The 23,320-nt window shown below is 51.5% G+C and overlaps 1 protein-coding gene across 6 annotated transcripts in view; it reads right to left on the reverse strand.

The window, feature by feature from the left end:
* Positions 1-6,982: 6,982 nt before the first annotated feature.
* Positions 6,983-23,320, reverse strand: part of VPS13D (vacuolar protein sorting 13 homolog D) — a 236,970-nt gene continuing 220,632 nt past the window's right edge. For 5 of the 6 annotated variants that reach the window (XM_038531969.1, XM_038531968.1, XM_038531967.1 and 2 more), the window contains 3 exons: positions 20,532-20,663; positions 11,336-11,576; positions 6,983-9,800 (listed from right to left, as the gene is read on the reverse strand). In XM_038531969.1, the coding sequence (XP_038387897.1) occupies positions 9,669-9,800; positions 11,336-11,576; positions 20,532-20,663 (505 nt within the window). In that variant the 3' untranslated portion in view covers positions 6,983-9,668. The remainder of the gene's footprint in view (positions 9,801-11,335; positions 11,577-20,531; positions 20,664-23,320) is intronic. The other variant, XM_038531970.1, reaches the window with a different exon arrangement.

A 23,320-nucleotide genomic window follows, 5' to 3' on the forward strand; every position in this document is an offset into this window, starting at 1 on the left:
TCAGATTTAAAGGCAAAAAGTAATTTCGAAATATCCCCTTGTTATCCTTTAAATGTCTATAGGATCTGGAATGATGTTTCCCTTTTCTATTTTCAGAGCACGGTATTGTGTGTGGACAGGAGGATATTGAGGGGTAGAAAGAACTAAATCCTATTTCTCCACAGTAGGAAATCCCTCATCTGCATTTGGAAATCAGTAGGTAACACTTCTGATGGGAAGAAGTCAAGAACATGTGGTAGAAACATGTGGTAGATACCAACAGGATTAGCGTCGGGTGCGGCATGGCACGGTGGGCAAAGGACTGAGAACCAGTTCATTCCAAACTAGTACGAAATTCCACTTCGGGGTCCTTTCATTTTATACCTTGCCTCTCTCGTTTGCCTTTCTTCCCCCGGATTCCGGCGGCGCCGAAGGGACGTTCTGTGTTTCCGCCTTCTGTGACCTCCTGCCATCAGCGCCACTGGGGGGCTGGGCTCGGTTGGTCTCCCCGGTTCTGTCCGATCCCAGCGTCTGCCCCGAGCCAGGGACGGCGGACCTGGACATGCCCGAGGCTCCTCCCCTTGGGCCACCCGAAACTCAGGCCTGTGTTAACGTCCCGCCCCCCAATATACCAAAAGTATTGTCAGTAATAACCACAAATGAAACAATAGTGACGGGAACAGAAATGCTGTGAAAAATTTTATTGAACTTTTCAAAGACGGAGTAAACATTAAATAATATTAAAATTCAAAGGAGGACACAACTACTTAATCTTTTTATATATATTTTATACTTATTTAATGGTTTGAATTTTGATTTTTTGGGTTATAGACCTACATCACAAACATTTGTTTAATAATTGTCTGGTAGTAAGTGAATTTTAATGAAGTCAACGGATCGGCAAAAGGTACAATTTTGGCAGCTGATGAACTTTTTTTTTTTTTTTTAAAGATTTTATTTATTTATTCATGAGAGACAGAGACAGAGACACAGGCAAAGGGAGAAGCAGGCTCCATGCAGGGAGCCCAATGTGGGACTCGATCCCGGGACCCCAGGATCATGCCCTGGGCCGAAGGCAGACGCCCAACCTCTGAGCCACCCAGGTGCCCCGCAGCTGATGAACTTATGCCATTGATATAAAGCTTTATTTGCTTTAGATTTCAACTTGTACTTTCCGTACAGGGATATTACACTTTATGGTCTGCACTCTTTTTCAATGTTTAAAAAAAAATTTTTTTTTTCACTGTTTAAAATTTTAAGCACGGGATCCCTCGGTGGCGCAGCGGTTTGGCGCCTGCCTTTGGCCCAGGGCGCGATCCTGGAGACCCAGGATCGAATCCCACATCGGGCTCCCGGTGCATGGAGCCTGCTTCTCCCTCTGCCTGTGTCTCTGCCTCTCTCTTTCTCTCTCTGTGACTATCATAAATAAATAAATTTAAAAAAAAATAAAAAATAAAATTTTAAGCACAAATTAAAACCCGTGAGTGGTCACATAGGATGACTCTGGTTCTATGGCCTCGTCTTACGATCACCGCCTACCATCGCTCACTCCACATACACTGTTTGGATGCAGGCACGCATGGTCCAACAGGGGTTGGAGACCTGAGCTGTGCCCGGGGTGGCTCTGAGCACCTCCAAGTCATTAGAATCTCCTCTCACACTGAAGGTGAAGAGCTGGGACTGTGCTGGGAGACCACTGCAGGACTGCGAGCTCTCGGAATTAATTTCTATGTGGAACACAAGGTTTATTAAAGAAAAAGTACTAGGGGAATCCCTGGGTGGCTCAGCGGTTTGGCGCCTGCCTTTGGCCTGGAGTCCCTGGATCCCGGGATCGAGTCCCATGTCGGGCTCCCTGCATGGGGCCTGCTTCTCCCTCTGCCTGTGTCTCCGCTTCTTTCTCTCTCTCTGAATAAATAAATAAATCTTAAAAAAAAAAAACAGTAAGTACTACAAACATGCTAATTTGCAGCTGACATATATGCTATTAAAACTCAAAGGAACTGAAGCCCACTAAAGACTTTTAAGGGGAGGAGAGTCTTATCACATATTTTGTTTAGAATTGCCACGTACCATGGTGACGATAAAAGGCCGATTGGCTTTTAGTCCTATTTTCATTAGTATTTTTTGATTGTCTACAGGCACCCAGAGACCACTCCCACCTTTGGTACATCACTGCCATGGGCTGGCCATTCTGCTGCCACTGTCACAGAGAAGACACTCACTATCTCCACTTGACCTGCCATCCACACCTCGCCCTAATATAGCTTCTGCCCCCATGGTTCCAACACACTTTTCTTACAGGGAATGTCCTCCATACTGCTGCATCCAACACACATCTTGACTTTCCAACTCCATCCAACCCTGCGGACCACATCCACCATCTTGAAACATTCTCTCCTACTTTCCTACCGGCCTCGTCTACTGGCTCTACTACACTCATGCACTAGACTTTGGAGTTCCCAGGCTCGGGCCAACCCTTCTCCTCTCGCCTGCTGCTCTTCCCATGATCTAACTGACTCCCAGGATGCCAACACCGCTCACCAGCAAGCCACTCTCTCCTGCTCTGAACTGCCCACTACCTCTGCTCAATAGGTCACTGACATCTCAAACTGAATATGCCCATAACCTGAACAACACTCACTTCTTCATTTAGCATCCAACACATGCTGAACAGTCAAGAAATGGACCAGCCATAAACATCCGGCTCTTCCTCCGAGGCTTCCCCACCTTGGCAATCACATCACCGGTAACCTGGCAACTTAAGCTGGAAACCTGGAAGGTACCCTTGATACTACCCCCGTGCCCCTAAGCCTCTACATTAGATCTATTCTGCGGCCTCATCTTCCGCAAAGGCGCATCCCATCTACTTGCTTCTACCTCCACCGCCCCGGCCATTTCTTACCTGGTCTAGTGCCGCAGGGTTCCGCTCTGGACTCTTCCACCCAGGCTCCACTCCACAGCCAGTGAGGCTTTTACTTCATCTTACTTTACTTTTTAGAGAGGTATTTTTAGATGCCAGTCTCCCAGTGAAATCCTCTGCTTAAAACCTTTGCCCATAGAGCTTGTGAAGTCCAACATGGCCCGGGCCCAGGCCACTCTCTTCGCTCAGCTCCCCGCACTCCAGGCTGTCCGGAGGTCCTGGTCCTCCGACGTGCCGACAGCTCCTGTGCCAGCACTCCACATTGCGTCACTAGTTCTCAGCCCTTCCGGTCTCTTTCCCACTGAGGTCTTCCGTGTCCCACCCTGAGGTCCACTAGCCCAGTAGGGCAGAGAGAGAGTCACCTAACTCATCCTTATCCCTGGCACCCAGTCCTGAGCCTGAGCCCAGGTAGATGCTCACAACCTAGGGTGGACAGGGCCCTCCTGTTGCCAGAGGGCCAGAAGCTCAGAAGCTGTGCTGTCGGGCGCCCTAGGAATAGGTGGGTGGTCTCTGAGGACAAACAAAACGGAGTTGCCTTTTGGTAGAGCCTGGGCCAAACTTCCTGGAGATCCCTGTACCCCTAAAGTTAAGTGCTTTGGGAAAGCATGCCCCGAGGGCAAGAGTGTCCCCCTGCAAGTCATCCCAGCACCTCTCCCCACACTCCCTCCCCCTGGGGTTCACATGACCAGGGCTTCCGAGGGCCAACTTGGTCTAGATGCATACACCTCCTCGAGGGCAAAATGGACCCCTGACTTTTTTGTGCCTTTGAGGCTGCTCAGGACAACAGGAGGTGCGAGGTTTTATTACCCCCTGGGAACTATTTACACTGGGCTCGAGGCCTGGGTCTGGGCTGCGGGAGAGAAGTGGGCGGGCTCCCTTAAGGCGACAAGGAGGTGGGCCCAGCTCCCGGGGGGGAAGGGACACAGCTGTGAAGTGCTATTGTTCCCACTGGATTGCTTGGAGGCAGCTTAATTAAAGCTGCTGTTTTCTTCTTTCTTCTACGTTTGTTTACTTTATGCGCTTTCCAGGGGAGTAGGTGTAAGTTCGAACTCCCTTCTCTGGCCACCTGAAGATGTGGGTCAGAGCCCCCTCGCACACACTGGAGTAAGTGAGACCCTACGGGGTCTGATTAACATAGTCTACAGTTTCAACTTCTATCTATAGAAGCGCGTACATTTGTATGTACGCACCTATCTTGACGTGCCTCGAAGAGCCTACGTTTTTGTTTCCTATGTTCATGGAACATTTATAAAAATCGATCAAATGCTTGGACAAAAAGGAAACTATAGCAAATTTTTTTTAGAAAATGCAAACCTTTGGTTACATTTACTGATTATAAGCCAATGCTATTTGAACTAACTCAGTGAGGATAAACTTAATTATTTAGAAATGACATATTCCTAGGTAATTCTTAAAGAGGAAATCTGAAACACAAGTAAAAGCTACACAGAAGACTGAGAACACTTAATACCAAAACCTGAGCTAAACAAAGCTGTATTCAGAAGAAAAGTTATAACCTGAAAATGCCATCATTGTTTAAGAAGAAAGGTTGACACAAAACAAAACAAAACAGCGCTTATCTTAGGAAGCAAGAGAGGAGGGGAAATAAAAGATTGGAGATATAATCAACAAAAATTAAAAAAAAAAAAAAAAAGAAAAAGAGAAACAAATCCCGAAGTAGCTCTTTGTAAAGAACAATACATAATAGCTACACAAGATTAGGAAGGAGAAAGAGAAATGACCAGACTCAGAGGGTATTCAAATAATCTGAAGAGCACACACGCAACTGTATGGCAACACGTGGAAAGCCTGCCCGAACTGGAGGATTAAAAAAAAAAAAATCACCACACTTGCTGCCAAAATGGGCACATGAAGAGGACGTTCCAATTAGCAGAGGCACAGGGGGGTGATGATAAAGGGGAGTCATTTTAGGAGAGTCTAGAACCTTCCATTAAGCTTTAAGAAAGAACAGGAAATTCTCAGGTAATTTAAGGATCCCAAGCCAGGGGAAATGGCGGGCGTCTCCCCGGCCCATTTTTATGAAGCCGGCGGAATTTTAATTCTAGAATCTGATGCAGGTAGAGAAGCGAAGAAATGGAGCCGTCTCACTTTAAAGATGCAAAGACTCAAGGGATCAGCCAACAGAGCAGGAAACGCATCAAGAGAATAACAAATTAACACATTCTGCTCAAAAGGGGTTTATTCCGGGGAGTAAGGGCGGCGCCCCACCAGGAAATCTATCCACGCGTGTAGGACACGAAAGAAAAAAAAAAGATTAAGGCGGGGGAAGGGGGGGAAGGTGATCCTAAGAATGGACGCGGCGAGGCCAGCGGCTCCAACTGGGCGGCCTGACCAGGCAGGGGTGGCGGGGAGGGGGCCGCCCGGGGCTCCCCGAGAAGCGAGGGGCCGTGCTGGGGCGAGGCCGCAGGCTCGGACAGGAGGCCCACGCTCAAGGAGACAAACGCCAGGAAGCCCGTGTGAGGAGGTGGACGTGGGTGCGCGGGGAGGAGGACCTGCTTTCAGAGAACACGTGTGTGAAATCGTATTTTTGGTTCGTATTTGCGTGAACACGATCTAAACTAATTTAGAAAGTTTCCCCCGCCTGGTCCAGCAGCCAGTTCTGCTCTTTGGTGTCTGTGACCTGCGCGAGCCGTGCCCCCCCCCACCCCAGCGGCGACGTGCGTCCGTGGCCTCCCCGTGACCCGGTGGCGCGCTGGGCTGGGGAAGGCGGACGGGACGCGCTCGCCCCTTCTGGGCCCAGGGTGCCGGCCGCCGGCTGGTCCTTGAACACTGCTCCAGGGGTGCCGCCGTGCCACGTGCCTCGGTTTGGAAGGTGAAGCCCCCCTTCCCCGAGCCCGGCGGGCAGCGGGGGCGGGCGCCTGAGTGGGAGGAGGGGACAGTTCTTCACCAGCCCCAGCCCTCTGCCTGATCCACGCCGAACCGTGCGCTGAGCGCGGCTGGAGGAGAGCAGAACCAGGCCGCCGGGTCCCTGCTTTAAATTCCTGATCCCCAACCTCCGATGGGCCCTTGGCGTCTCCGGGCCCAGGGCACCCCCACACACCCCGGCCTTACACTTCCCGCCTCCTCCGGCCCGTGCTCACTCCCCGCTGTTCTGAAGGAAGAGAAGCCGCGGAATCGAGAACCTCTGGAAGTTTCCACCCCGCCTACCCCTCTCCCTGGCTGGTTCCTTTCTCCCCCTTTACTGCCCTCCTGTATTCTTGTCCCCACCCCTTCTCGAAGCACCGGCCACTGCTCTCCTTCCCTGATAGCCAGGTCACTCCACAGAGCTGTCCGCGGCCCTCGTCGTTGCCTGGACTCGAGGACCGTCCGCCTTTGACCGTCTCTGCTCCACAGACACTGCTCTGGGGCTCCAGGGACCGCCGGGCTGCCCACCTGGGGGTAGGTCCTCATCCTACTAGATCATCAGCAGCATCTGGGAGCCCCCCGCCTAGGCCCTTCTAGGCTCGGCTCGTAGGACCCACGCCCTCCCGGCTTCGTGCCCGTGTCTCTGGAGGCCCCCGCGTGCCGTCCCCCGGGCTCTTCCTCCCCACCCGCCCACGCTCTACACTCTGGGCGCCCCAAGCCTCAGATCCAGGGCCTCTGTTCTCTGCTGGCCCCACTCAGCTCATTCCTTGGGGGATTCCATCCAGGCTCCACTTGTCGTCTGGATGCGGAGGCCTCCCCGTGGGGCACCTCTGGCCTGGGCTCCTCTCTGAGCCTCAGACTCGTGAGCCCCCTGCCCTCTTGACGCGACCGGTGGCGTCACGTAGGCACGTGTCCAAAGAAAGCTCAAAAACTGCGCCTCCCGGAATCTCGCCTTCTCAGCAAATACGACGAGGTCCACCCGGCCGAGGCCTCGCCTCGTCGGTCGCCCAGGTGGTGGGGCCAGGAGCTGCCCTCTTGGAACGTGAAGTCCCGTCCAGCGTGAGGGTTTCCTCGAGGGGAGGCTCCGCCCCAGGCTCGCGCTTTCCCGCAGCGAGGCGACAGGCCGGTTACTGCGGACGCTGTGCTATGTTTGGCTCTTGTCACCGGCTGTGGTTCTAGAATCTATCGGACACCAAGAGACCAGAAGAAAACCACCTGTCTGGGAAGTCAATAAAGCATTTTATTCCACAGGAAGAAAATAACGACTCTGACATGAGAAACAGATGAAAGAGTCTTGACAGACTGGTGACCGTACGTCCTAATGTTTACACAGCAGAGAACCAGATAGTCTAATTTCAGGTTTTTTCAAGCAGCTACTATGGTATTTTGAGGCACGGATGATGCTTAAAAACAAAGTGGCCCTAGAACCTTCTGAACATCCAGGTGAGCACCCGCGGAGCAGCCGGGCGCGCTGGGCCCTGGGTCCGTGGTTGGGGAGGCGCCTCCCCCCCCCTCCCAGGGGGCCCTGCGGCTGGGCCAACTGTGCTGGGTCTGGGAATTAGGATGGCTTTTGATTTCTTCTTATCCAATTTCTCTGTATTCAATTGCTTTTGCTTTCCTCAGAGAGAAGCTGTGTATTTGGGACAGCAAGAAAATCTGTAGAAATTATCATAACAAAGTCTCAGACTTCCAGGGCTAAACACCAATTTAAAAAGAAGCTGGGCATTCAGGGAGCCAGGGGCAGGGCCTGCTTCCTTCAGGGCTTTGAATCTTGCCCTGGCCAAGCAGGAAGCCCCGTCCAAAGCCCCTGGAGGCTTCCAGCCGGGCGTAAGGGGTGAGGGGTGAGGGGTGAGGGGTTCTCAGGCTCCTCTGGCGGGGAGCAGGGCTCCCACAATCCACCGAGATGGGCCATGGCTTTTAGAGCTGATTAAAATTAGAAAGGAGCCTGGGGAGGGGGCACCCAAACACCTCTGAGTCCTGGGGGAGCAGCTCAGCATGGTGCAGCCTCAGGTGCTTGTGGGTCACCCCTGCCCCGGGGGTGAAGGCCGCCCTCTGCAGTCACACGAAGCGCCCCTGACTTCATTCCAGGAGGGGACAGGAGGCCCACTGAGGCGGGTGGTCAACCCTCCTGGTCTCATCTTTAAGAGATCGTGATCTCCGGCAGTGGGTCACTGATGGCAAAAACCACAAGGCAGGCTTGTGGGGGCCCCAGAGGGGGAGGCTGGTGAGGAGGGCTCGCAGCAGGTGGCACCGGGGCGCCACGCAGGACTGCCACCCCACAGAGACCAACAACCCTTCACAAGCCAAGTTTCCATTCTTCGATCCGCCAGCTTAGAGTCTGTGAGGAGGACACAGACCTTGGAGTTCAAGATGATCCTTAGAAACACTATTTAGCTAAAGCCCTTGAGCACTCGTGCTAAAGCTCCTTCCTGCTTCTTTGAAAACACACGCACACGCACACACACGCGTGCACACGTGAGATGGCCGGATCCGCTTCATCTGCGTCTTGGAAGGGTTGGGGTCACGAGTTACAGACCCCAAAACCTTCTATACATCTGCTGATCCGCTGAATCACAGAAACTAATCAGCTTTAATAAAATAAAAATGAAAGAATCACCAGGCTGGTCATCCGTTCTAGAGTGAGCCCCCCTCCCAATCGGTTTATTCCTTACAGAAAAGGGAAACAATCATGACAGGGAGAAGAGGGCGCTGGTACCAGGCCTCGCTACTGGCTGGAATTTAAAATCAAGGACAAGAGATGTTTTAGCCGAATCCTGGTTCCATGAAAAACTTACAAAACAGCTTTTTAAGACTCAGATTTCACTCCCTTTCCTGAGACACTCTCCCTTCTCGGCCCGTGTCTCCATCTCGACCCCAGGGCTGTGCGGCTGTGGCAGCTGCCAGTGGCTTTAGCAGAAAGGACACGTCCCAGGACCTTTTCCCCGTTGTAGTCGGGAGAGGAGAGCATTCTCACTGCGGACTTCTGATAAATCTGTGGATTTTTGATTTGTTAAAACAAATAGTTCTGTGCAATGTTTTTCCTCCTAAATCGACAGAGCCTACTGGTGTTTCCAACCGACCCTCTCTGATGATAACCCAAGGAAAACTTACAGCGCTGGTGTGTGCACGCAGGCGCACACACGGTAACCACACAAGTGACCTCAAAGTTTGGCAAGACTAGTCAGGAGAAAGCCAAACAGAGAGAGGAAAAAGAATGTGTGGTTCTAGGAACTACTTTTAAAATGGGGGGTGGGAAATAAATAAAGGACGGGCTTGCGACCCCTGTCCTGCACCTCCCTCGGGGGCCGGCTCCGGTTCTGAGGCACCGGCTCCCCCATCCGGCCCAGGGGCCACGGGATTCAGAGGCGCCAGAGCACTTCCAACCTCACTGTCTTCATTCCTGTGAATTCTCTAGTTTCCAAAACTAACACATAACATTCTTCAACTTTCAAGAATGCCTTTTTATAGAGTACCCTGAATCAGATGTGTAGAATTAGTGCAATAGAAGATCCAATATAATTTTATATTACTTTACATTAACAAACCTTTACACACATCACAGGCCCTGCTCAGAAATGCTCCTATATATTTACAAACACACAGTTGTACATATATACATGTTAACAAAATACAGGGCGATCTAAAAATTAGATTCATCTCAGTACACTTTTTTTTTTAACGTTATTCAACCAAAACCTTTTAAAAATTACTTCCCCATAATCTAAAGTAACCCCCACCCTACCCACAAATTAACACGGTTTCCATTCGTATCCTCCCCTCGTTCCTTGATATTATCCCCCAAACCTTATCCTGGTTTGCCTGATTCAGGCCCAGCCCTCGGGCCTGTCGTCCTGACTGATCCGGGGTCCGGGTCTGGGAGCGTCTCTCCGGCAGCTGGGGTTTCTCAGGAGTCCAGCTCCAACTGCTCTTGATTCTCACTGAGTCTCAACATGAGCTGCTGTTCATAGTAAAGGCTCTTTGCATAGTTTATCTCTTGTGATAACTTGACGGCGAGGCCCTCGGATTTCACGTGGACCTGGAGAGCAGAACAGAATCAGTAACGTGCCCCGGAGGTGGGGGCCGAAGACATCACAGGTCCTGGGCAGTCAAACTGCCCGGGCATCGGCTCCCAGCCCAGCTGCAGATCACAATGGTACGGGGTTGCCTTTTTTTGTTTGTTTGTTTAATTTTTATTTTTAAGTAGGTTCCACATCCGTGTGGAACCCACTGTGGGGCTTGAACTCACAGCCCCGAGCTCAAGACCTGAGCTGAGACCAAGAGTCAGACCTGACTCAACTGTCCAGGCGCCCCTGGCATGGGTGTACTTCTAAGAAAGATTCCCAGGGCCTGCTTCTGGTGAATGGTGATTCAAGGTGTGGATGATTCAAGGTGTGGATGATTCAAGGTGTGGATGATTCAAGGTGGATTCCTGGAATCTGTATCTTTAACATGCGTCCCAGGTGACTCGGTGGCCAAGCCACCACAGCTGACCTTTGGGACTTTCTGTACGGGAGCCCAGCCCTAGCTCCGAGGAGGGGAGGGTCCGCTGAGGCCAGACGAAGACCAGGATGAAAGCACTGCAAGGGGACTCACCTCTGACGTCTGGGGACAGTCGAGAAGGGAAGAGGGAGCCTCAAACAAATCCCCCGAGGCCTTTCTCACCAAGAACGCTTAGTTGCTCACTTGCCTTGAAAGGAGCACAAGTGCAGCCGGGCAAGGCTCCCCCCACCCAGAGGAATTGTGGAAATGCTCAACTTCTGGGTGTAAACTCTGAGAATCCACCAGCCCTGGCTGCAGCCAATGACCCCGGGGAGCCTGCGCTAGCCAAGCCAAACCCAAGAGCATTCCTGAGCAGAGGAAGCTCGAGGCGTTCCTGAGGAGGGGCCCCGTACGGCTGGCTGGGATTTCTGATCTGTGCCAAGAGCCAGGGATGAGTAGGGGCCATTCTGAGGGGCCCACTGTTCTCGAATGTGGCTGTGAACACCCTGGCACACCAGGTGAGACCTGAGCATGATGTCTCAGGTGCACAAAAAGCCACCAAAGTCGGACGGTAGTGAGCAAAGTGGTCAAGACTGCCAGCCCCAGGGTCACAGCACCTGGGTCTGAGCTCCAGTTCCTCCCAGCGTCGGCCACACAACCCGGAGCAGGTCACCTGCCCTCAAGCCTGCAGTCAAGTGGGAACAAGGACAGTACGACACCAAATAGCCCTCAGGAAGTACTTAGCATCCAGCCAGGCACACGGCGTACCCGCCGCGAATGCTGGTTATTAATAGGAATGTTACCTGAAAGTCCTGCCGTGACAATACCTCGTCCCCTTGGGAGGCAATATATACGTTTTATTTACAAATATTTATTTAGAGTTTATTCTGGGGAAGGTCCTCTGCCAGGTATCACTTCTTTGTGCAGAAAAACAAGTTTGCCATTTTTCTGTAGAACAACAGAGAAGCCACGTGCGCTCCAAGAGCTGAGTCAGGGCCCTGCGGTCACATCCGAGGAACAAGAGCCCCCGACTCAGGAGGTCCCCACCCCATGTGGCTACCGAGGGCAGGGCGGCGGCCACTGCGCACTCACCATCGGCTTCTGGTGGGAAGGGCCGGGGATGGACACGCCGCTGCTGGAGTTCACGGCCTTCTTGGTCACCTGCACGTACACCTTCCCGTGGTCTTTGGAGACGAGGCAGTGGTAGAGGTCGTCGTACTTGACTTCCAGGAAGATGGCCTCTCGATCCACGTAGTCCCCGCTTTTCAGGAAGTACACGGCTTTGGAGGAGATGAGCACGCAGTAGCTGTCGATGTTCTCCACGGCTATGAAGCTGCGGAGAGAGGGGGACCGGTGAGGCTCGCGAGCTCGGGCTCACCCCGAAGCCGTGAGCCTTGACCCCCGACGGCGGGGCCTGGGGGCTCCTGAGCCGGGGGCCAGGCTCCCTCACCTCCACCACACCTCGAGCCTCAGTTTCCCTGCTTGCGAATTAGGACTAAAAGCGTCAGCGACCTCCCGGGGCTGTCGAGCAGGTGGCTCGGGACGACGACGACGGTGACCAACAGTATCAACAAGAGAAGCAACGTTACCCTGAAACCGCACGGTGGGGGTTTTGTGCCGGGACCGTTTCCAGGTAGTTAGGGCCGAGGAGCGGAGCCGGCTTTGTCGGACACGACACAGGAAGCCGCGCTCCTCCCCCGCCACCGAGGAGCCGCTGACGTCCCCGCCCGATGCCGGGGGTGAGCGCCGGGCCCCGAGGACGGCCGGGGGTGCGGGCAGGGCCTTAAACAGGCTCCCGGGCGGCGGCCGAGCCCCCCAGCACCCGCACCCCGCGCTCCCTCCTTGCGGCGCCCGCGCTCCGTGACGGGGAGAAGGCCACCGCGTGCTCGGAAAACTCCAATAAATTTGGAAGCGCTTTCCAGAGCTGTGATCTTGGTTTGCTGCTTCCCGTCGGGCTTATAGGGGCGGCAGTAGGGCCACTCGGAAAAATCCACCCCATTCCTCTTTGGTCTGCGGGGTGGAAATTTATGCCCGTCAGACCTTTCAGCTCAGCTCCCGAGTGAAGGGCGGTGACCCCTGGAAACGGCCGCAGCGGCCTCCGCGGCATCTGGGGACGGCCTCCCAGTGGGGCGGCCACGTCGAGGGGCGGCAGAGACCAGCTGGCGGCAGGAATGCTAAGAGCCCCGGGCCCCTGGGACTGGACGTCCCGGGAGGATTCTCTGAAGCGCAGCCACCGAGCCGAGGCTCCCCCGGGAGCTGAGCGGGGACGGTCCCCGGACGGCTTCGGTGCTCCGCGGTCACGACACGTGCCGGGCCCACGGCTGGGCGCCCCGCCGCCGCGACACACGCACCCCTGCCGCTCGCCTGCCCCTCACCTTCGAAGCGCCGCCGGCCCCGGGGCTGACAGATGCGTGGGCCGAGCCGACGCCCCCGACTCCGGCTCTGCCTGTGCCAGTTGCCATTTTAATTACAGCCTCGCATGACAAAAATTGGGGTTTATTGTTCTATTCTAACTGGTTGGCAATGCCAAGAATGCAGACTTGTGAAGTCTCAATGCCAAAATTAGAAATACCCAGCAGCTTTCGGTGCTCAGGCCACTTAGCACAGAATTTCCCACATTCTAGGTTGTGACAGTGTCAAGGGGGCAGCATTATCACCTCGTCGAGCTGAATGGAATCTAAAATAGCTCGTCTGGGGGAAGAAAAGAAGAAACGCAGTGAAACAGACAGAAAGACAGAAACGAGAAAAGCCGCCGCCTGGGCAGGAAGCCCCGCGGGGCCAGAACCTGCCGAGCAGCTGGCGGGGCCGCCCAGGACGGGGCACAGCAGGCCCTCAAGGAGACCCTGCAGGTGGCCGCTGCGCGGGGAGGAGAGCAGGAACGGGCACTGAAAATCCAACTGAGGGGCGCCTGGGGGGCTCACCGGTGAAGCGACTGCCTTCAGCTCGGGGGTCCGGATCCCGGGGCCGTGGGGTGCAGCCCCACGCTGGGCGCCCTGCTCAGCGCAGAGCTGCTGCTCCCCCTGCCCCTCCCCTGCTTGTGCTCATACATACATAAAATCTTAAAAAAAAAAAACATCCAGGGGGATTGATTTCCTTTCCTCTGGTCCAGGACGGGCTGGGGCACTCCTGCCCCATGACCCTTGCTCCCGCGCTCACCCGTCTGGCACCTGCCGTAGCGGACACTGAGGCGCGGCGTCAGGAAGAGCCAAGCCTTCCCGTCCGGGCGGCTGCTCTCACACGGGGCCAGGGTGGCTGACACCGTGCACTTCCCATACTGAAACACCCTCGCAGGCTTTAAAACAGACTCCTTTCCAAGATGCCACAGACGGTGCAGTCCTCAGTGAGGCCAGGACCGCGTGGGGGGAGGCGTGGCTCTGCGCTCGGACGCTCTACTGGGACACCTCGCGCAGCGGAGGAGACGCTGCCGGGCTGCCAGCTCTGCCCTTGTGGCTCCGTTTCTTCATCGGACAGCGTGCTGCTACCCAGGATCTTCAGAGTGACCAGGGGGCCCCCACCCACACCCTGAAACCTCCACAGGCAATAACACTTTTTGGACATTTGTATCAACTCTTCTGAAGTCTTTCCAAATGAGAAGCAGGTCAGAGCTAATGCTACAAGCGAGGGGGAGGGAGATGGTGAAACCACGCTGGGGCGCCGGGTCCCCTAGCACCGTCTGAGCAAGAACCCAGAGGCTGATCTGCAAACAGCGGTGCCTGTTTTCCTCCTGATGCTTCTGTAGCACGCCTACAGCCAACCACCAATGCTTTTTTGGGGTTTCTTCTTCATCATCATCTTTTTTTTCTTTTATACAAAATCTAGAAACCGCATCAAAGGATGACTAACACTGAGCTCTAGGGGCGCCCAGGGGGGCTCAGCAGTTGAGCGTCTGCCTTTGGCCCAGGGCGTGACCCCAGGGTCCCGGGATCGACTCCTGCATCGGGCTCCCCACAGGGAGCCTGCTTCTCCCTCTGCTTGTGTCTCTGTCTCTCTCTGTCTCTCATGAATCAATAAATAACATGTTTTAAAAAACAAAACAAAAACAAAAACAAAACTGAGTTCTAGACTGGGAGGCCCCTGCTGTGTAGACAGATCCTGAACGTGTCGCCTCTGAGAGGAACCACCACTCAGGGTGACTAGAGGGCCCGTGGGCAGCGCTCTCGGGGCTCCCCCCCACCCCCCGCCAGTGGCGCCTTCCTCTGTCCCTTCCTTCTTCACAGCCACAGCGCCTCGTCCCTTCCTGGCCGCCCACCTGCAGAAGCTGCTCTCCACGGGCTTTCATGTGCTCCGCTGGAGGGACTCAGGGTTTGCTAACCGCGGCACTGGAGCCGAGTCTGGCCACTGGGCTCTTCATTCTAGAACAACCATGCTTCACACAAGGCTGCTCGACCCGCAGACGAAGGGACTGCTGTAAAACCTCATGGGGTGGCGCAGGAAGAAAGCCAACGTGCTCTCAGGTGGACCCGGAGCTCATCCTTCTAGCCTTTGTCCTATTAAGAACCCAGAGGGAGGGAGGATGACAAAATGTGGCCTGAAACACAAAGCATCTGGATAAGCTCCATCCTTCAAATTCGGAGAGCTAGGGAAGTCACCCGGTATCCTGGTGATACATTTTGGGGTGACGTAGATACAACCACTCCTATAAAAAACAGGATGTTTAGACTTCAGGTAAACCATTTACTTTTCACTCCCCCTTAAGGAGACAAAGAGGGCAGTCCGACCTTGGGATCAACGCCAGAGGTTTCTTCTGGGAGGAAGGAAGGCTGGGGCACATGACGTCCATCGTTCTCCAAGATGACAGGTGCTAATAGTGGGTGTCTGGCAAGGTTCGATGCCACAGAGGACCCACTCTCGCTAACAGTACCTCCTGGTCACAAATACCACGGGGGCGCTCGCAGCCACTAACCACCCCACCACCTGCCCTGGCGGCGGGTCCTGACGTCCTCTCCAAGGCACATGGCGGCCGTGCCTCTAGAACCGGGCAGCTCTCCCAATGTAGACATGCTCAACTGATGGGGGTCACTGCCCCTCTACTGCTTATCGTTGAGACAGATGCTAAGTGACCCTGATGTGGGGAAAGGCCCTTTCAAGTCTCCAAACCTTCACATCAGCAGGTTGGAGAAAGGAGTGCCCCTCTCAGTGGCCACGTGGAAAATGGGTTCAGGGCTGACTGGTCCTTGGGGAGAGAGCAATCTGCCAAATAACTGTCCCTCCTCGCCTTCAATTTGATTTTTCTTTTCCTCCCACTTCTACTTCTTTGCTTTAACTCTATTTGTATATCCATATTCTCCTCGGTTTTGGAGTCATTTCAAAATCAGGAAAGTTCTGAGTCATCCTGTTGATGAGCGCTCCTAGGACACCATCCCCCAATGTGCGTCACCCCTCTCCGCTCATGTGTGACCCCCAAATCTGTGTGAGCGAGGCTCTCCATGCACACACATCCCACACGTCCTCATACTCAGCACGTGCTCGGCCGGGCTGCTGCTCCTTCTCCCAACAGGCGGCATCTCCATCCCACCAAACGACCAAGAAGCCTGGGGTCACTCTCACCCCCTCCTCACTCCGATTCTGCATTTAGTCAGCACAACTCTAAGTGAGGCTGATGCCACCTCCCCAAATACCTTCAACTCTGTCCCCCCTATTCCCGTGCACCACCACCGTCTATGTTTGGGCCCCTCTACTGTTTACCCAGATCACTCCCGGGGCCTCCCCATTGCCTTCCTGTCTCATCTCATGGACTCGGATCCCCTCTGCTGCTGCCGGCAAGGTTATATTTTTAACATGTAATTCTGAGTGGGGTCCTCTTCAAAATCTCACCACTGCCTACAGGACAGGTGAACTCAGTACGGCTCTTAGGGTCTGGCCTGTGAGCCACCTTCCCACACAGGGGCGGCCACCATACTCGGCAGATCCCAACCATCCAGAAATGCCAGGAGCTCTGCTGTCTCTGCGCCTGTGCCCAGCACCCTCCTCTGCGTATGGCGCTTTCTCTCTTCTCTCCCGGGCACATTCTCCTCACCCTGCAGGACCACGACAACTGTCCACAGCCTTCTTTGGTTCTCCAAGCATAAATCAGTCACTTCCCCTTGAGGCCTTATAACACATGGCTCGCGATTCTATTTTAAAAACAATCATATATTATAGACAATTGGTAATACTGTCTGCTTCCCCTGCCAGGCTGTGAACTCGTTAAGGAAAGGGCAAATTTCTTACTCGTCCTGGCACATAGTAGCATTCAACACACTTACGTGTTAGGCAATCTTACAAAATGGCAGTGAATTTACAAGGTAAGGTCCTGTAGTATTTGCCAAAACACACTCAACTTTGTATGCTGGATATATTTTAGCCAGTAGTCAAGTAAAAAAAAAAACCTCTCTTAGAACTCCTGATTTAGGGGATCCCTGGGTGGCTCAGCAGTTTAGCGCCTGCCTCTGGCCCAGGGCGTGATCCTGGAGACCCAGGATCGAGTCCCACATCGGTCTCCCTGCAGGGAGCCTGTTTCTCCCTCTGCTTGTGTCTCCGCCTCTCTCTCTCTCTCTCTCTCTGTCTCTCATGAATAAATAAAATCTTAAAAAAAAAAAGAGAGAGAGAACTCCTGATTTAACTTATGAAAGATTTAGTCAAGCCATTAACTTTTATTAACATAGCTGGCTAATCCATCAAGTTTTTATTCAGGGGCATATCAAAGACTGTCCAATTCCCTAAGTGTCAGTGGTTACTGACAGATTATTTTCTGGTTCAGAAAATGGAAGAATTCATTTAGAAAATGAAGTCTATCCTATTCCTCAAAAGGACCGGTCTTTCGTTTTTGTTCTCAGACTGCATATGTTACTCTAAGGTTTTATATTGATGATTCTGTGCTGTTAGGATCAGCACTATGAACTGTGCTCTAAAAAAAATCTGATTTCTGTCTCTATCTGCAATTTACCAAGAAGGACAGACAAGATGGAAAATACCATAAACGGTATATCTACAAAGAGAAAGAACTTGTTTGGCTAGTGGGCTTACAGGCTGTTGTTTGTTTGTTTTTTTAAATACTACTCTGTATTAAAAAAAAATCTCATATACATTACTTTCTGAAACTACATTTTGAAAATACAATCCAGTTGTCAAACTCCAGAAAACAGTATATTAGAGTAGCTTCCCAGGTCACATGGGCGGCTCACAGGCACCGTTTTTGATCAGGTTAAGAGCCACCCTCTAATGCTTACAATGCTGGTGTGTTACTTTGGCTATGATTAAGTATTAGAAATAAAATAGGAACTTTCTTTCCTCCTCCTCCTCCTCCTTCTTCTTTAAGGAAAAGGAGGTCCCTGGCTACAGATTAGACGCTGGTTATAAGGAAAAATTAATTTAATGAGATGGGACAAATTTTACTTTCACATAATCTTAACCCAGGATCCTATTTCAAAATCCAAACTGAAAAGAATGGGAAGCAATGGTAACTCTGCAACATACCAGAGAAATAGTCGATTCTTCTGGAACCGAAGCCCTTTCAGCTGGCCAGACCTTAAACTGTATGTCAGTAACTATCTTTTTAATACTAATTAATTAAATAAAATGAAAAATTAAATGAAACTTGATCTGGGAGAACAAAGTTGAAGTGCCCACGGCACTGGGGACTTTGTGGGGTTTTCACTACATCAGGAAGTAATTACACAACATTTTCCAGAAGTGAAACAGTGAGTCTAACTGGAAAAAAATGTGGAAACATTTAGTTAGAACAGTAGAGCAAGGTATTAAAGACCCTTTTAAGGGGTTAACTCTGAAGGAAAATATGCAAATAATTAGGTCTTTAAATATGCTTTTAATTACAATTCTAGGATAAAAGTCAGAGGTATAATTTGGCACTTGTGTGCTTTTCTTGAAAACCCCTTTCTTGCAAAGTGATGATTCTAACGTTCACGTCACCGTGAAGACCCAGCCTGACAACCGAGGATACTTCAGAGAACATTTGCCGGCTTCCTTGATGACTTCTTCCTTGCGTCTGAGGAAGGCCACGGTCACGTGGTTTCTTCAACATTCACTGGTGAGATTTAACCCACAAACATGGGTAGCAACACATGGTTTTCATCTTTAGAGTCAAAACTCATTCATGCCAGTATCTTTTCCTCGTTCATATGAATTTCAAGAGTTTCACAAAATTGATTTTACTGACTTCAGTTTGATTCCACTGTTGGCTTTATGTGGCTCAGTTTCCAATGTGCGTGTCTCACTGGGAACAATCCTAGGTTAGCTGTACTACACAATCTCTCCTTGTGTTTTGGCACCAGTCACTCTACTGAAAATGAATTTTATAAGGGCCACAGACACTTCGAACTGAATAGGGGTGAGTAGGGGAGGAAATTAAAAGCATGACATACAATATATAATTTCAACCTTTGACCAAAAAAACCCTCCAAAAAGATGGAGAAGTGAACATGTATTAATATAATGCTACACTGTAGCTCTCCAGCTATCATTCATTCAACAAATATTTATTGAGTGCCTATTATGTGTCAGGTACTGTTCTAGGTGCTGAGGATGGACTGGTGAATGGAACAGACAAAAATCCTAGTGCTGCTAGGGCTGCCATTCTAGCCCTGCTGGACCTGAGGAATGACTCTCTGGGCCTCTGATCCAAAAGTTCCACCAGCAAAGTGGCATAAAGGGCAGCTGGGGCACCAACTCCTCCCCAAGGAAGTACGAACAGAAAGTCCTCCCCGGAGTGAAGCTGCCTGGGGATTCTGGGTATTGCAATGGTGACCAGAACTGGGCCTAGACTGAAAAAGCAGAATGGATTCAAGAAGTGTGCCGTGTGGGCATCCCCGGGTGGCTGAGTGATTTAGTGCCACCTTTGGCCCAGGACCTGTTCCTAGGGACCCAGGATTGAGTCCCGCGTCGGGCTCCCTGCATGGAGCCTGCTTCTCCCTCTGCCTGTGTCTCTGCCTCTCTCTCTGTGTCTCTCATGAATAAATAAAATCTTTAAAAAAAAAACAAAGTGCTGTGGACAGAACTGTGCCCTTGCAGAATCCTGATGCTGAAGCCCTATCTGGAATAAGGAAGTGATTAAAGTTAAACGAGGTCGTAAGGGTAGGGCCCTGATCCTACAGGATTCGTGTCCTTATGAGAGACGCCAGAGCTCTTGCCTGCACGTGCTCGCTCTCCACCACGCGAGCACGCAGCCAGAAGCTGGCCATCTGCAAGGCAGGAAGAGAGCTTTTCACCAGGAACCACACTGGCTGGCGCCTTGATCTTGGACTTGCCACCCTCCAGAGCTCTGGGACGATGGTACTTTTTACGGCAGCCTGAGCTAAGGCGATCTAATGCACTGCCATCTCAAGAGACCTTCCAGTAACACTGCAGGGGGTTTGGGTTACACAAAACACATCCAGGAAGAAGCCATCGTATCCAGTAAGCAGCAAATGATTTCTGGACTTAATTTTTGATGTCTCCATTCAAATATTGTACAAAAATAGGAGATGAGGTCATCTTAACACTGTCTCTAACAATGACAGTGAAGGCTATCCTGAACTAACCTCTGCTTCAGACACTCCTCCACCAACCAAAAAATATTCATGGCCCTCACAACTCTCCTTTTCTTGCTTTAGCTTAAAGAGATAAATGTGCACTAAAAGAAATTAAGCGAGCATTTTGCTACCCATCAGGAATAACCAATTGCCTTGTCTGGACTGGTGGTTCTAACACCTACTTAAGTTACAGAGCATTTTCTGCTAAAAGGGTCTCTGCAAAATATCCTAAAATAGTGATAAACTGAATCCTATCCTATCAACTTGGAATAATTTCATGAACCGAAAATACTACAAGACCCAAGGTATATAAGTTTTTGCATTCAAAGAGTAGCAACACTGTTTTAAAGACTGCTTTTCTAAAATTCTCAGCTACTAGTTGTTTGCCATTTGTTTATGTTTTGTTTCACTAGGCATTCTGCAGCAAACAGGAGAACACCAAAGCTTAAGAAGGTTTTACACAGAACAAAGCCTTAAAGCTGAGAACTTTTTACTCTTTATCTTCTCTCTGTGAACACACCAGGAAGAGATTGCCATTTCCTAGAAACAAAACGCCGAGGTCCCACTGTGGAACTCAGTTTGAGAACCACAGTTTTGTGTAAAAGGCTTTGGACGAGAAGTTATACCCACACCTATAGCACATTTGGGCCAAGGAAGCTCTGGCAGGTTCCAAGGTCTAAGAGGCACAATGATGCTCAGAATAGAAACTTCTTGGACTCGAAGAGAGAAAAGGCAACTAGCTCAGCGAGCCAACGGGGCTGCTTTCCCACGGCTCCACTTACAATTCATCTTGAATGTTGTCCGTTAGCTTGAAGAGCTGCTCCTGCCCCTCTGCCTGGCTCTCAGAGTAGCGCGGAAGCAGCCCCTGGGGCCCAGTGCAGCAGCGCGGTTTCCGAACCCTCTGGGCTTGCGTCCTGGGACAGGGAAAGGAACAAACAGCAAAGAGGTTAAGTGCTATGGTTCATATGATTTTCCTTTCTCATCTGAAATAAAAAAGTACTACATCATACAAGGCAAGCTCCCAGTTTAGGGACCAGCACGAAGCCGTGGCAACGCCTGTGAGTGCTCCGGGAGGGAGCTGGTTGAGTCTCTGGTTTTTGTTTTTTTTTTTACAGATTTTATATATTCATCCATGAAAGACACAGAGAGAGAGGCAGAGACACAGGCAGAGGGAGAAGCAAGCTCTCTGCGGGGAGCCCAATGCGGGACTCGATCCTGGGACCCCAGGACCAAAGGAGCATGACCTGAGCCAAGGGCAGACGCTCAACCCGCCAAGCCACCCAGGCGTCCCCGAGTCTCTAGTTTTGACGAGAACCCAGTCTCTGCCATTTCCTGACCAGGTGACCATGGACAAGAGAGCTTCTTCAACTGCAGGTTCCAGTTTTCTCTGTAAACTGGGATGGGGACAGCGTCACAGGACGGCTGCGAAGATCAAGGAAACTAAGTGCCCGTGGGGCCGGGGTTGACAGGATGTGGGCCAGCTACCACTCACAGCTCCTGTCCTTGTTATTACTAAGACTTCTACTTGGGAAAACCCCACTTTTCTAGGAATCTTCAGGAGAGGCGCCTCTGGACTTGCCAAAGGCCAGGAAAGAAGTGAGGGGGCCGGGGCATCTAGAAGGCACACACCAGGCTTCTGGACCTCTTGTAGGATGAGATCAGCGCCTGGGCACAGGGCGCAGGACGGGAATCCTAGGAGGGAGAGGACAGGCTCCATGGACTGGGCCCAGGCCACAGTCTGGGATGCTGCAGTGGCTCTAACTCATGCCACTCTGCTGTCGGCCGCCCAGAGGAATCTGCTTTGCCATGGCTTTCAGGGTAGATGTTGTCTTTTTCCACAAACCATATTACAGGGTAATTGATAAGTACTTTTCGGTGTTTTCCTAGAAACAGGAGTCCATATTTGTCTTGGAAAGGCTGTGCATATTTCAGATGACTGATAAGAGTGTGCCGGGTCTGTCCTCGGCCTTGTACTCGCTGTACTTTTCATTATTTGTTCCTGGATTCCACTGAAGCAAAACATCCTTCTCTAGACACAGCTAACAGAGAGGAGTAAGATTGAATCAGCACTGAATCAGCACTTGAGAACCACGTACTAACACTAGTGTGCAGACTTACTTGCAAAGGCACCGAGGTGCCCTGGTCGGGGGCAAACAGGGCTAGTGACAGACAGAAAGTCAGAAGCTCGCCACAGGCCACGCAACGGGGTGGCAGCGAAACTGGGACATGGCCAAGCGCTCCTGGACCCAGGTCAATGCTCTGCCCATTGGGCCGTGATGCGCGAAGCCCCATATCTGGTTAATGTTTGACAGGTGCCAGAAAGCCAGCAACACATTTTTAAAAATTCAGGCGAAGGATGCCCTAGATACCACTAGTTGAGCTCTTCAAGGTTGATGTAAGGAGAATGTCAAGAAGTTTCAACGATCTGTACTAAGGAAGTGGGTAAAAAAAATTTTTACTTGGGCAGCCCGGGTGGCTCAGCGGTTTAGCGCCGCCTTCAGTCAAGGGCCTGATCCTGGAGACCCGGGATAGAGTCCCACGTCGGGCTCCCTGCAGGGAGCCTGCTTCTCCCTCTGCCTGTGTCTCTGCCTCTCTCTCTCTCTCTGTCTCTCAAGAATAAATAAATAAAATCTTAAATTTTTTTTTTTAACTTATATCCTGTAAGCAAAGTGTGGTACCCTTTTCTAGGCAGCAAAGCCCTGCTCTGGCCGCCCTGACCTTGAGACAACTACTGTCATTCCCAGCCCTGCCAATGGCAGGCTAATGAAGGGTCCTTTCCCTCAAGGTATCCTTTTCCTACTATTCTGTCTCCAATGAAGTTCCTGGAAGACGTTTGGGCCATTTTGGCAGAAGTCCAAAGGCCCCTCTAAGAGGAATGCGACGGGGCCCATTCCCTATAGCTTGTCAATGTAAAGTTTCATCCTGACGCCTCACACCACATCTTCCCAATCCACTGGGAGGTCTGCGGGCTCAACATCCCCCATCCCAACTACTTCTCCATCTCTATCATAACTAACCAACTATTACAATAGTCTTGTAATTTACTCTATTTCTGCCCTTGCCTGTCCTCCTCACAGCAATGAGAATGATGCTTTTAAAATACAAGTTAGAGACGCCTGTGGCTCAGTGGTTGAGCATCTGCCTTCAGCTCAGGTTGTGATCCTGGGGTCCTGGGATCAAGTCTCACATCAGGCTCCCTGTGGGGATCCTGCTTCTCCCTCTGCCTGTGTCTCTGCCTCTCTTTCTCTGTGTCTCTCATGAATAAATAGATAAATCTTTAAAAAAATAAAAGTTTTTTAAAATAATAAAATAAAATACAAGTTAGATCAGGTTAGCCATGTGTCCAAAACATATTTGCTTTACATCCCATTTATTTATTTATTTGTTTATTTTTTAATTTTTATTTATTTATGATAGTCACACAGAGAGAGAGGGGCAGAGACACAGGCAGAGGGAGAAGCAGGCTCCATGCACCGGGAGCCCGACGTGGGATTCGATCCCGGGTCTCCAGGATCGCGCCCTGGGCCAAAGGCAGGCGCCAAACCACTGCGCCACCCAGGGATCCCCTTTA

Source organism: Canis lupus, chromosome 2, assembly GCF_011100685.1.
Source record: "Canis lupus familiaris isolate Mischka breed German Shepherd chromosome 2, alternate assembly UU_Cfam_GSD_1.0, whole genome shotgun sequence".
In the NCBI taxonomy this organism is placed as follows: Eukaryota; Metazoa; Chordata; class Mammalia; order Carnivora; family Canidae; genus Canis; species Canis lupus.